The 12,746-nt window shown below is 38.2% G+C and overlaps 4 protein-coding genes across 5 annotated transcripts; 2 read left to right on the top strand and 2 right to left on the bottom strand.

Moving 5' to 3' along the window:
- Window positions 1-2,091: 2,091 nt before the first annotated feature.
- Window positions 2,092-5,675, top strand: prkab1b (protein kinase, AMP-activated, beta 1 non-catalytic subunit, b). 2 transcript variants are annotated; one of them, XM_067521007.1, is made up of 8 exons: window positions 2,092-2,358; window positions 2,538-2,744; window positions 3,632-3,801; window positions 3,897-3,990; window positions 4,111-4,225; window positions 4,391-4,524; window positions 4,626-4,694; window positions 4,930-5,675. In XM_067521007.1, the coding sequence occupies exons 2-8, from the start codon at window positions 2,598-2,600 to the stop codon at window positions 5,005-5,007; spliced, it is 807 nt and encodes a 268-aa protein (XP_067377108.1). In that variant the 5' UTR covers window positions 2,092-2,358; window positions 2,538-2,597; the 3' UTR covers window positions 5,008-5,675. The 2 variants fall into 2 exon arrangements, with proteins under 2 accessions (XP_067377108.1, XP_067377107.1); XM_067521006.1 differs by having other exon boundaries at window positions 2,094-2,358; window positions 2,593-2,744.
- On the bottom strand, window positions 5,536-7,003 carry pla2g1b (phospholipase A2, group IB (pancreas)). Its single transcript, XM_067521009.1, has 4 exons — window positions 6,915-7,003; window positions 6,605-6,761; window positions 6,377-6,504; window positions 5,536-5,836 (listed from the first exon to the last, which is right to left on the bottom strand). Exons 1-4 carry the CDS (start codon window positions 6,952-6,954, stop codon window positions 5,712-5,714), a joined length of 450 nt encoding a protein of 149 aa, XP_067377110.1. The 5' UTR covers window positions 6,955-7,003; the 3' UTR covers window positions 5,536-5,711.
- A 1,116-nt stretch (window positions 7,004-8,119) lies between these two features.
- On the bottom strand, window positions 8,120-9,791 carry asgrl1 (asialoglycoprotein receptor-like 1). The gene is made up of 8 exons (XM_067521008.1): window positions 9,700-9,791; window positions 9,510-9,584; window positions 9,346-9,429; window positions 9,179-9,265; window positions 9,035-9,085; window positions 8,813-8,952; window positions 8,572-8,687; window positions 8,120-8,476 (listed from the first exon to the last, which is right to left on the bottom strand). Exons 2-8 carry the CDS (start codon window positions 9,580-9,582, stop codon window positions 8,323-8,325), a joined length of 705 nt encoding a protein of 234 aa, XP_067377109.1. The 5' UTR covers window positions 9,583-9,584; window positions 9,700-9,791; the 3' UTR covers window positions 8,120-8,322.
- A 1,227-nt stretch (window positions 9,792-11,018) lies between these two features.
- cox6a1 (cytochrome c oxidase subunit 6A1) lies at window positions 11,019-12,688 on the top strand. Its single transcript, XM_067522050.1, has 3 exons — window positions 11,019-11,177; window positions 12,144-12,280; window positions 12,389-12,688. The coding sequence occupies exons 1-3, from the start codon at window positions 11,072-11,074 to the stop codon at window positions 12,473-12,475; spliced, it is 330 nt and encodes a 109-aa protein (XP_067378151.1). The 5' UTR covers window positions 11,019-11,071; the 3' UTR covers window positions 12,476-12,688.
- Window positions 12,689-12,746: the final 58 nt, after the last annotated feature.

The raw sequence follows: 12,746 nt of genomic DNA, 5'->3' as shown, positions 1-12,746 counted from the left end.
ACATCATTTACTCAGTATAAAGCAGGGAGTGAAGTAGCTTGAATAAGAACACACTACAGTATTATAACATTACCAATTTGATCTGAGAATGCCTTGTAATGCAAGTTACTAGGACCACGATTTTGACCAAGACACAGAAAATGAGTTGAAAATTTCTGGAAAGACAGACAAAATTTGTAATATTAAAACTTTATATTTTTGTGATTTTAACCATGGTTGCATGCAGCATTGCCAACAAATACACGGCAAAGTCAAGCTAAACTTTTCATTTGGTTCCTTTGTGTAAGATATTTAACTACCTCCTGTTGATAATTTAAATGCCCTAAAGCTTGCCCTGTGGATGCTGGGTCAACAGCACAGATAGATTCCATGTGGAGCCAGTGGGATGCTGTTACCAGTCCCTGACCTATGTATCAATGCGGTCACTAACAAATCTGCAAAGAACCGATTATGGTTGAAGTAATGAGGTACATTTGTGAAAAATCGCAGCTGAATTATATGAGGCAATGATTAATTTTTTCCTGAAATGTGATGTTTTTTTACGTGTGTGTGTTTTAAGAGATGTCATATTTTTGTGACCATGTTACTATTGCTTTAAAATAGGAAACGAACAGCTGTGGTATCATGGACCGACATGACGTGAATTATTGGGAGCAAAAGTGTATCTGTACTGCTGAGCAATAATCTGACTGAAATTCTATTAAATATAATACTGTGCTCTCGAACCATGAGAGGACAAGCGTGACCTTTCATAACACTGTAAACTGATGACTCTCTGTTCTCTTATTTTGAGTGTTTACGATTACAGCTTTTAGATATCAGAATTACATGAAACCAAATAGCTGTGGGAACTTCTCCGAGAAGTCAGATGTGATATGGCACAAGGACACTGTTTTGCTGAGCTGCAGAAATCTTCAAAAGATACGGTTATGGCAGTCTGCTTCAAAGGTCACTCACTGGGTGAGTCAAATATACACAGACATCACAGTGATAAGATGAACCCCTATCTTTTGAGTTGCAGTTGTCTGTAAGGACAAACAGGGTCATGGCCAGAGGTGTGGCCTGTGGCGGCACTGGCCACCCCTAAAATTTAACTGGCCAACCTCTGTCTGAATGACAAGGCGGGAATTACCTGCTGTAGCACCTACAGCACAAGGGGAACTGACCAAGTTGGAAGCTGAAAGAAATCACTCTCATTATAAATAGATAACGTTTTTGTGTTGTGTACAATACAGTAACAACATTCTAAATGCACCCCTGAATACAGGTCAACCATTGATGTAAAAGTAATTATTTGAGTGACTTTTAGAGGGCTGCTATTCAGTGGGAACATGGATTAATCAATCATGTATCTCCAAAGAAGCCTCCACCGGCATTTAACTACTGCCTCTGATTTTAGATTAGGTCCATAGTCCAGGAGGGAATCTTGTATTTTGTTAAACTAAAAATCTGTTTTTTTAAGTTATGCAAAAGGTTGTTTAGACATCACCAGATACTACATTTTAAAACCACTGCACAACAAAAGAGCTTCAATCAGTTATCGACATTTGCAAAAGAGCCTGTGTGTGCACAAAAGTCATCTTTCATACTTGCACAAAGATGCAGGCTCTAGATGTACATAGTAAGTGGACTCATAATAAACATCACCTTTGACATTATAAGATGTGATATGAGTCTGTTTGATGTAGGCTGTATGGATAATAATAGTCAATTGGCTTTTATGCTAATGTGAATCAAGTAAACTTCCACCGTCTATGACAAGTGTTGTAAAAATGAAATTGTCTTGGTCTAGTAACCCAGAAAAGTATTGGCCAATAATAATCATACTAGAGAAAGCTTGACTATTTGTACTTATTCTTTTGGTTTTCACCTTTCTTAAGCCATTTATGATATTTTTAATCCCCATGCCCACGATGCTTTTGTAAATTATTTGCCCTCAAGGCCATGCTGGTAAATGTAGCGAATAAGTGGAAATGATCACATTTACTGAGCGGATCGCTGTAATTATTAATAATGTCATCAAACCTGAATATCTGTGGTACCGGTCATGTGATTTCATTAAAACGCCCAGTTAGTTGGCGACAATCGGGTTAAACTTCAGCTCGAGGACAGGAGGCGGAAGAGGTGTGTTTTCTTCTCTGCACACACACACTGAAGTTTCAACAAAATGGTAAAAATGCACAATGTGCAGCTGACCACAAAGAAGTAGAGGCAGGAAAAGGGAAAAGAAAGAGCACAGAGAAAACTTCGATGACGGTGGATCATCGTCTGTTATTCATCTGAGACGGTTGTGTCCACCTCATGGTGGTTGTTTAAGTCCGAGAGGAAAACTTCTCCAGGTCAAAGACGGAAGCAGAGGTAAGTTAATCGGACTTTTTTAAACCGAGAAACCACAGACAAACCTTATTTACATTCGAGACCTTGTTTTGACTGCATCTTGGTAAATGATCTGAGAAGGTAAATGTCGCCATGCTGTGTAGCTGAACGTTGTTGATGGTATTGAACTGGTTTTACTCACTTTACCTCACTTATTGAAGGAGAGCAAGGGATGGTGACTTGATCTCCTTGTGTGTTGTGTGACACTTGATGCAGCCAAAATGGGGAACAGCAGCAGCGACAGGTCCAGTGGGGGTCAGGGTGAGAGGTCCTACAGAGACGGCCAGCCAGGAGGGAAAGATGCGCGTCCCAACATCCTGATGGACAGCACAGACGATTCAGACCTGTTCCAGAGAGAAGACGCAAAGGTACAATAACACGCGCATGTAGTGAAATTAAATATTAAATAAATAAATACGCCCATATTTTGGACTGTCCCATTACAACTGGAAATAACAATACTGCCTGTTTTTGCACATTTGAACTATTATTGCACATGATAGCCCAATAGCTTTTCCCGTAAACAAATACTTGGTGCTCAGAAGAGCGAAAGTTTTATCTCTAAAAAGTGGATGAAAGTGGCAGCAGGACCATAAATAAAAACCATATTCAATAATTCTAGGTCTTGTGAATTTGATCCCATGTAGTACCTGCTGGATCGGATGTATCTAGTGATCAGTCTTTTTAAAGAGGACAACATGGCTCTTCGATTACTTGTTTGTTAACCAACTCTGCAGCCTCAAGTTGAGCCGTGTCCTGAAAGCATTGCAGTGGATGTTTACAAAACAGTTTCACCTTCATGCAGTGGACAATTATATTGTCACAAAAGATAAGGACCGCTTTTATTCACTGACTTCAAGCAAGTCCACAGAGCAATCTTCATGTTGAGGACGAAGACCACCTGGCAGGAAGGAATATGTATCTATCGATGTGTCGCTAATGGGGAAAATATACAGAAGAGTGCTATAGAAAACTATTTTAATTCCAAACAATTTTGCGTAGATTCAGAATGGGACTGAGTCATACATGTTTTTACGATTTATTTATTTATTATGAGTTTAATTAATCTTATTTATCTTAAAGAGCAAGAAACAAATATGAAATTTTTTAGCTGTTATGAGGAGGACAAAAAAATAAACACTGACCAGTCAGCTTCCTCTTTAGCTCCCTCCGTTCAGTCAGGCAGCGCTGTGTTGGTGATCAGGAGAGGAGGCAGAAGCTTCTCACATTAAAAAGGTAACATCATTTTATCCAGGTTCTACCAGAAATGCAGGAATTTCTGGCCTGGCAGCAGGACCTTGAAAGCAACACTAAAAATCCAGCACAAGCCAGACCAACTGTGTTCAGATGGTCAGGGGTCGGCAAGGAAGTCTTTGTGTCCGGCTCCTTTAACAACTGGGCCTCCAAGATCCCACTCAACAGAAGGTAGTTTGACTCACACAGGATGCCTTACACAACCTTATTGTACATGTCTGAGTTTGTTGATGGAAATGTGACTTACGATTGTCTCTCAAACCCAGTCAGAAAAACTTTGTGGCTATAGTGGACTTGCCGGAGGGAGAGCACCAGTATAAGTTTTGTGTAGATGGTCAGTGGACTTTGGATCCTACTGGGGTGAGAAAAAGCTTACATCATAGTTGTTACCCACCTGTAAATCCACAATGTTCTTTTATATTTCTTAATAGTCTACACTTCCAAGTACGTTGTTCGGACTGTTTTTACTTGCTCCAACAGGCTGTGATGACGTCTAAAACTGGAACAGTCAATAACGTTATCCATGTGAAGAGAACTGACTTTGAAGTCTTTGATGCCCTCAGGCTTGACTCAAAGGATTCTGCTGAACTCTCAGGTACTGGCACGTTTTGAATCCTCAATAGCTACTAATAGACTGGACAAGTGGATTGTATCCATTCGTGGCATATTTACTGACGGATGGACCTTGAGGGCTTCTATCTACATATTTCTTAAGATGTAAAGCTGTGTAAATTTTGGTTTTGTTACCATTCTTTCCCAGACTTGTCCAGTTCCCCTCCTGGTCCCTATCAACAGGAGGCATATTTAATCAAATCAGAAGACAAGATGAAAAACCCTCCTATCTTACCTCCGCATCTGCTGCAAGTGCTGCTCAACAAGGACACTGGTGTCTCTGTAAGTACAGGCCTGGTGCTGGAATACATGTTGTTACAATGGCATGTTCCATGTACAACAGCGTGCAGTTTAGAAAAATCACTCTCTCTGAATCTTCTCAGTGTGACCCGACGCTGCTTCCAGAGCCTAACCATGTAATGCTTAATCACCTGTACGCCCTCTCCATCAAGGTATCTACTTCTCATTTTTTATGTTTGCTGTTGTGAATATTGTCCACCACACTGAAATCAGGGGAACATTATAATACTATGCTATAGTATAGCTTCAATAATAAAAACAATTTTAACACATTTCCAGTTAAATCTAGGAAAATGCCTGAAACATGTTGAATTTGCCGTGGTACACTTAAGCCAAAAACCCTCATTTGAATTGAAATATTGTTCTGTTCTTGTGGTTGTGTTGTAGGATGGGGTGATGGTTCTCAGTGCATCACACCGATACAAAAAGAAGTATGTAACCACTCTCCTTTACAAGCCAATATAATCCACAATATAATCAAGGCTCTTATTTTGAAGTATTTTTTTTTAATCAATCTGTTGTTGATTGTTTTGTTGAAACTGTACCCAACATCTAATTTTATCAGTTTAAAACAAAGTTCTTATTGGACCAAGCTGTAATGTCATATTATGTTTTGCATATTTTAGTTACTGCCCTGTGTTGGTGCTCTAACATTCAGCATAACAAAGATGACCATCCAAACATAATCACAACCTAAAACCTCTTTCTTCATATCAGTCCAAAAAGGGGGGAAGAAACTTGGAACATCTCCTAATTCCTATTAATTAGACAATGTTAATGCTGGTTGGGTACAGCCATCTCACACAAAAATCTCAAAATATTTTTCAAATTATATTTCAAGTATTAAAGTGTAATCTGATATATTCAGCTGACCTAAAATTGTATGAGACTGTGAATGGAAAAAACTGTTATACAAGATAAACACACCTGCAGCCACTGCTACATAAGCTCTCCATATGTGAGCAAACAGACATGAGGTCATGTAGAGTGTGAAATTCAACTGGAAGACAGGATTACTTTTTTTTTTTTTTATTTTAAACTGATGCTTTTGTATAAAATCAAATGTCTTTTACAACACTTTTTGTTTAGAAATTATAAAGATGCATTAAATTTTGCTATCTTATAAGTCCCCCATTCTCTTGTGTTTTTTGGGGGGGGTTTTATATATCTCAGTTGACACAGTGGACTTTGAGATCCAGGTCCTTGTTTTCAGGGTTGTATGGGGATCGAGCGAAGCAGTGAGCTGCTGCCCGATCACACTCACACACAGCAGCCTGGCACTTATTGTTGGTAGCTGCAGAGACAGAGTGGAGGCAGAAAATTAGCTGCTCCATAATAGCAAAACGTGAACAATACTTACATAATTGAAATGGCAGTGTGAAAGTGCTCCACAGCTAGGTAGGTTTTTGTTTGAAGTATATTCTCAAAGCTTCCTAACTGTGTAATATTTACTGTGCTGAGCTACGTTGTTGTTTAAAGATGGGTCCAATAGATATTGTACTGGATACTATAAAGCTGAGAAATGCTTATATTTAACCAAGCAAAAATTATATTGATTTTGAAAAATTGAGAGAAATAATATGAAGAATGTACTGTATTCAAAGTGAATTCTGGCAAATATACTGATGAAGCTCAGATCAAGAGTTTAATGATGAAGCAGCATTTTAAAAGTGTATCTCTGCCCTGTGTGTTTTTGATCAGGATCATCCCAGACCATTTGCAATTTACTGATATTCTTTCACCCAGGATCACCTATAAAGTAACTGGTATGAAGTTTATAATATGAATTTAATGTCTAAGCCTTCAGCTTTAGTTATGCCAGTGACAGTCTTACCTGAGCAGGCCACTTGTTTATTTGAGCAGGTGAAATTATAAACCAGAACGTAGGGTAGGTCAGCGATGGCTGTGCATCCTGGAGTCTTTCTGCTTGTTTCATAACATTTATCATGAACTTTACAGCACCTGAGAATAAAGGAGAAGGTTAACACTTAAAAGATAAAATCCCAAAGAAAAAAAAAAAGGATGACTGGAAAAAAGAAGTTGGATATGGAAGTCTTCCTACAAGTCCACTTCATCTCGAGGGGTTCCTTTGCCTCCGATGCCACACCAGCAGCCATAATCGTTGTAGAGCAGAGGGTTAACACCAGGCTGGGCACACTGGATGATTTTCCCAAACTGCCATAAAGCCTTCGGCCACAGAGCCCCACCCACCACACAGGCTAATAAAGAGAGGTGACAAATATATAGACTCATCATAGCAATATGGATAGATTTAAAGAGCTAATTAAAAGTAAGAGAAGGTCAAAAACAGTATTTATTACAGTAAGTATTATTGAAAAGATGGATTTTGTGGACAGGTTTTACTGTCTTACCACTGAGGAGCAGCAGCAGAGGAGGAGCTGTCAGCTTCATGGCTACAGTCAGAAGACATCAAAGATTTGGTGCAGCCCGAGATATGAGAGAAACAAGGGGGCGGGGGCTTTAAGTAAGGAGTTAGTTGGAAGCCCCAGTGCATTTTTTTGTTTTATTTGAGATAGAATGTAACATTTACTCAATTTGAGTTACTTTTACTCAATTTTATTTTATGTTACTTATTACTTTTAGTCCACTAATATTCAGAGTTCAATTTACTTTACTTACCTTTTTAGTCCCCAATCAAAAGCCGAGTTAAGACATAAAACAACTACCAGGCTTCTGCCTGATGACCTGAGAGGCCGTCCTGGTTCAATTCCTGGTCCCATTAATACCAAATGTATTTAAGTGTGACCTGAAATCACTGTCTGTCTATCGACGTCTTTCTCAGATTTTTTGTCTTATGACTGAACATCAACAGTGACTCAGCTGATTCCTCTTAGACAGAAGAAGAGCTGCTTGATGTCTTATTTGACAGAAAAGAAAGTGCAGTTTATGTTTGATATTTATTCTGCAGCAATAAAAAAGGTTTTTAAATATTGCCAGTAGCTTTTAGGTAAAGGACATTAGTTCAACTCATTACCGTGATGACTTGAACCAAAAAACTGCACGTTGTAAGGACATGTAGATATGCATTGTGTGCATTTATTGTTTTACTTTCAGTCCAGTTTTCCTTCTTTAGTGAGAAGCTGAATTGAAAATAAATTTCCAACACACAGCTGTGTAAATATCTGTGTATATAAGACTTGCCAGAGTTCCCATGGGTTCCTGCTGCACATTATTCAATTTGGGGTGTTCAGGTAACACAAAAGGAAACAATGTTCAGTGCAACTAGATAAACATAGTCTATTAGATATGTACGCATTTGTGTGTTTTTGCATATTTAGAGTGGCTTGAAAGTATTCACACTCTTTTACAGTTTGCTAGCTACTCCATTTACAGTGTAATACTATATTGATAATTTTTAATATAATCAGCAATAATGGTGTGGTAGATAAGAGAATGAGGACAATAATGATCTATAATGTATAATTACTTTTTGGACTGTTGTTGTTCAAGGGACATAAGGAAATACTTTTTTCAGTATTCTCAAAGATTAAATGATTAATCAGTTACAATAAATAAAAAAGTACAGCAGCTGCAAATAAACAGAGAGACGGGTGTGTGTGTGTGTGTGTGTGTGTCTTTATTTTAAAGGTGGACAATTAGTTTTTTCATGTCCAAAGCTCCACAGATACTCTGCATATGCAACATTTTCGCTGTTTTTATACCTCACATTGTTAAATAAAAGTTAAAATCCAAAATCACTTTAATTTAACAGTTATCTCCAACATGTCAGCAGGGCTGTCATGTGACGACCCCTGTCTGTCACGCCCTTTTTTCACAGATGTAATGGTACGCTAGGTTACAATCTGCATCATTCCACAGCTTGCGTTTGCGTCTATCAGAAGCATGAAGCTGCCCGCAGTCCTCTTCATTCTCTCTGAAGTCCCAGTTATCAGGCTGACCAATATCCCAAAAACTGAACACAAACAGATGAAGGAGGAGAGACATTAATATGACACGTATTGATGATGTCTTTTCCCAAGCATCTGTCTGTGCTTTATGTTGTCTTACGTTGGGGTTGAACTCAAGTCTGTTCCATCTACCCAGCTCCAATGTCCTTCGTGTTCTCGCTCCACAAGTCCAATCCAGTAGCTGTATCGAACTTCAGTGATTTTTGAAAGGTAATCCTAGAAATAAAAAGAGACTTTTTACAGCAGATATGGTAGGTTGGAATTTTTGTTATCAGTGTCTGGTGTTCAGTCATAGCTTAACAAAAAACATGGTGCCAGACTGAAGGAAACGTAAACCTTACCAACTCCTCCACATTGTTCAGAACCACCAGGTGTCCTCCATGTGTCCGGCACTGCTCCTCTGCTTTGCCCCAGTTCACAGCGGTGGTTGACAGCAGGTAGCAGCTTCTCTGAAATGACACCCATCCCTCCCTACATGTTCCTAGTTTGGTAAAGTTTAAACAAAGTCAGTCTGCCACACCGACCTCTGATGTTATTGCTGTATTAAAGGATTCAGCTTTTACCTCTCACTGGGACAAGACTCTGGAAGTAGACCTCCTGTGCAGTGACTGCGTCTTTAGTTTGGATTGGAAAGGCACAGAAAGAAAACAGTGGTTAGCATCAGTTGTACAGCTGCATCATTGTACATGTTTTAAAAATATATTTACCTGAACTGGCTGATGAGGTTTTTCCTCCATGACTAATTTTCTCAAGGTGAAGCTTGACATCAGTGATTTCTTTGTTTAACTGGGAGACTTAAAAATAATAAAATAGTTAGATGATAAGATCACTATCACTATGTATCAGAATCACTTTAGTACAATTAAAACCATACATTTTATTCCAGTGACCATCAGCAGAATTAACACCAGCAGCAGCAGAATGCTATAGAGGACAAAGTCCATTATCCTCTTCATGCCTACAAAAATTGACAGACATGTTTTATAGTCTACATGATTACGCCTGAAATATAAAGCAAATGAAATGCACACGTTTTACCTGGTTGTGTAGCTATTTTGTGCTCTCCATGAACAGAGCTGTTTTCAGACGATCCAAACTGGTCGTAGTCCATTACTGAAAAAGATCACATACATGTAGAAACATTTATTACACTAATTATGCTGTCAGCACAATAGATTTTTATTTCTGACTGCAATATTTTAATTTGCAATCTGTAAAAACCTCATACTTATTTATTAGTATTCAGTAAGTAGTCAGACAGTTTGTCCATAGGCAAATTGAGAGTCTCTGTGTGCAATGACAAATAAAGCGTCAGCAAAATCTCCCTTGTTTGCTTTCAGGCCAAATATGTTAAACATTAACATGTTGATGAACTGTCTAATAATAATGAAAACGACATTTCAAACACAAACTAAAAAAATAATCACACAAATCTGTATATTTCAGTAGTTGTCCTATTTAAAGATGATTCTCACTCCTGTTCAAGTCTGATTTCCTCCACCTCTGCTATAACTGCTAGACAACTGTGTGTTTTTTTTGACTCTCTAAGAAACACTGACAACAAACACAGAAAAAAACTACCAAGTCTGTCACATTGTTTACTGTGACTTTAATGTGTTAAATTAAATAACAGTAATGCTTTACATAAAAAGGAACACACAACACACTTTGGTTTTACTTATACAAGTGCAACAACTGTGTAACACTATGTACACAGCCAAGACATTTCCTACCACACATTTCTTTTCCTCAGATGCAGGTTATTCCAACCTCCTTCTATAGTCACCTTATTTGTGACTATTCTTAGATAACCTTATAGTTAAAATTATTTTTTTATACACAGTCTTTTTTCATTTTATTTTTACTTTTTCATTCCACTGTTTGTCTATAGTTGATATTAAAGATGATAATAAATAACATGCAATACTAATTTTAAAAAGTTTAAAATAAAATAAAATAATTGCAATAATGATATGAATATGAATAATATTTTTAATATTATTTTTTAAAATTATAACTTATTTTTCTGGAAGCAATGGCTGTGGAGTCTAATTGCAGAATGGACAAAGGACCTGCAGTAGCTGTCCTTCACACACTTTAGGTGGAGTCTGAAGCCTGTAACTAAGGTGGTGCTTGGGGCACCCAGGGTGTCCTGTAGGATGAGGGAGGTGTTGCTCTTAATGGCACCCAGCAGTTTGGTCCTCATTCTCCTATGTCCCACTCCACTACTAAATCCAGAGGATTAACTAGTTTGCCACATATAATAGATATATAGGCTAATCCATAAGTTTTTAAAAATCATGCATGCCTTCTTAATTCTGCTACCTTACTTTTAATTTATCACGTTTAGAAATGCATGAGTTTTACTTTGAATTGGTAAATATTTTATATTGAGGTATTGCTATTCTTAAGTAAGTACAGTAATTGCTGTGAGGGCTTCGTCCACCACTGATTCTTCTTTCCCATTTGATCTCAGCAGCAGTTGTCTATGCAGCACTTCTCAATATCACCACTGGGTGACGCTACGTACGGGCGTCTGTCCTCCACGTGACTCCTCTCTACAAAAATCCTTCCGGTCTCTGCATTACTCAGAAAGGAAAATGGCGGCTCTCGGACGCTTTTCTCAAATGTTGCTGAGGTCTTACTTGACCCAGACCCGGCGTCAGCTTTCTGCGGCTGCTGCTGGTGCACACGGGGAGCAGGCAGGTAATTGTAGCACCTCGTTAAAACACACTGGTTGTAATAAATGTAAGCTATGTTTTTGACAGCTTGTTATGTTTTAGCAGTGACCTTGCTGAGCTAGCGTTAGCTGGTTCAGGAATAGCTTAACGTCATTGAGCGGACAACACGTACAAAAGGCTCTTAATTGGATAAGTTACATTTACAAATAATCCTGTCATCCCTTAAAAGCATCAATTCACTAAATCTCACCGCATACGTGTAGGTTGGATTTATTTATTTACATGGGTTTAAAGTGGGGGAAATTGTCATGAATAAGGTGACCTGAAAACTAGAAGAGCAACAACAGCCAAATCAGCGCAACAGACAACATTACTCATAACATTTTTTTTCTCCCGGTCTGTTTCCGATTAACGCTACGATTGAAGCTCATACAGAAGGTTTGATAGTTTCGATTTCTCTAAAGGTTTAACTGGCAGGTGAGCGTCTGGATCTGGTAACTTCACGACAATACCAGGAAATATTTCCAATTGGGTATATTCATTTAATGTATTTGCTGATTTTACACTCACTACATATCAGAAGCAAATAATGTAATTTTTATTTGGCTACATTTACTTGGGAACTATATAGTTTCTATTGGCTTTTCAGAATAATAACAATACAATGTATATATAGCTGACGCATCGCATCAATAATCATGAATGCATCAATATATGTATTTTTTTAGCTATTACTTTTATGCTTTCAGTTTAGTAACATTTTGAGTTAATAACTTGTAACAAACAAGGAGGTGGTATTAATATGTTTACTAAAGAATTATATAAGTAAGAGTAGAGTTTGGGGAATAGCATCTGGGCTTCTAACCATATAAATTTCATTGCCTATGGTTTATAATAGTAGAAAGAAACCAAATTGAATATGTCTAGTATGACTTTTTGGATGTACTGTATCATTGAGTTGTTTAATCAACTACTTTTTACCGTCTTCCAGTCAAGACATGGAAGATGCTCACTTTCCTGGTTGCCCTACCTGGTGTTGGGGTGTGCATGTTGAACACTTTCCTGAAAGAGCATAGCCATGAGCAACCAGAGTTCATCCCCTACTCCCACCTTCGCATTCGCAGCAAGGTCTGATTTGATGTGACTTACGTTCCTCACATCCATAAATGTGTGTCTCAGGTGGACCATTGTTCAGTAGTTTGACTTATTTGTGCTGTCTCGTTTGCTTTTTCACAGCGTTTCCCATGGGGAGATGGAAACAAATCCCTTTTTCACAACTCGCATGTGAATGCCCTTCCTGATGGGTATGAGAGCCATAAGTAAACCCTCCCTCCAGACCTCATAATTGGCACAGGGACCAGTCCTCCTTCAGCGGCTGTTACTGGACCACACTCCCTTTCAGTTTACCATTTTCATTGTTGTTGTGTTTACCCATGTGCTCTCAACATGGAGTACCTGAACCAACAATACCTTTGCTCTGGACCATTAAACAAAATATCTGCTTGAACTGAATTAAATAAAGTAACTATTACCTCAGCTTATTCATTTAATTCTTTCAAATCATTGTTTACAATAATTGGTGGACATGCTCTTA

This window comes from Channa argus, chromosome 11 (genome assembly GCF_033026475.1).
Source record: "Channa argus isolate prfri chromosome 11, Channa argus male v1.0, whole genome shotgun sequence".
Lineage (NCBI taxonomy): Eukaryota > Metazoa > Chordata > Actinopteri > Anabantiformes > Channidae > Channa > Channa argus.
Note: the sequence above shows the minus strand (reverse complement) of the source record. Positions and strands in the feature narration are given on the sequence as shown.

Bases quoted from the DNA above. Each gene is read 5' to 3' on its own strand.
- prkab1b (XM_067521007.1), top strand. From the start codon at position 2,598: ATGGGGAACAGCAGCAGCGACAGGTCCAGTGGGGGTCAGGGTGAGAGG. The intron at 3,991-4,110 runs GTGAGAAAAAGC...TTGCTCCAACAG, and splicing joins GGACTTTGGATCCTACTGGG to GCTGTGATGACGTCTAAAAC. The intron at 4,695-4,929 runs GTATCTACTTCT...GTTGTGTTGTAG, and splicing joins TGTACGCCCTCTCCATCAAG to GATGGGGTGATGGTTCTCAG.
- pla2g1b (XM_067521009.1), bottom strand. From the start codon at position 6,954: ATGAAGCTGACAGCTCCTCCTCTGCTGCTGCTCCTCAGTG. The intron at 6,505-6,604 runs GTAGGAAGACTT...CTTTATTCTCAG, and splicing joins CCTCGAGATGAAGTGGACTT to GTGCTGTAAAGTTCATGATA. The intron at 5,837-6,376 runs GTAAGACTGTCA...CTGTCTCTGCAG, and splicing joins TAAACAAGTGGCCTGCTCAG to CTACCAACAATAAGTGCCAG.
- asgrl1 (XM_067521008.1), bottom strand. From the start codon at position 9,582: ATGGACTACGACCAGTTTGGATCGTCTGAAAACAGCTCTGTTCATGGA. The intron at 9,266-9,345 runs GTATGGTTTTAA...ATTATTTTTAAG, and splicing joins GATGGTCACTGGAATAAAAT to TCTCCCAGTTAAACAAAGAA. The intron at 8,953-9,034 runs GTAAAAGCTGAA...TTACCAAACTAG, and splicing joins GAGTCTTGTCCCAGTGAGAG to GAACATGTAGGGAGGGATGG.
- cox6a1 (XM_067522050.1), top strand. From the start codon at position 11,072: ATGGCGGCTCTCGGACGCTTTTCTCAAATGTTGCTGAGGTCTTACTTG. The intron at 11,178-12,143 runs GTAATTGTAGCA...ACCGTCTTCCAG, and splicing joins TGCACACGGGGAGCAGGCAG to TCAAGACATGGAAGATGCTC. The intron at 12,281-12,388 runs GTCTGATTTGAT...GCTTTTTCACAG, and splicing joins ACCTTCGCATTCGCAGCAAG to CGTTTCCCATGGGGAGATGG.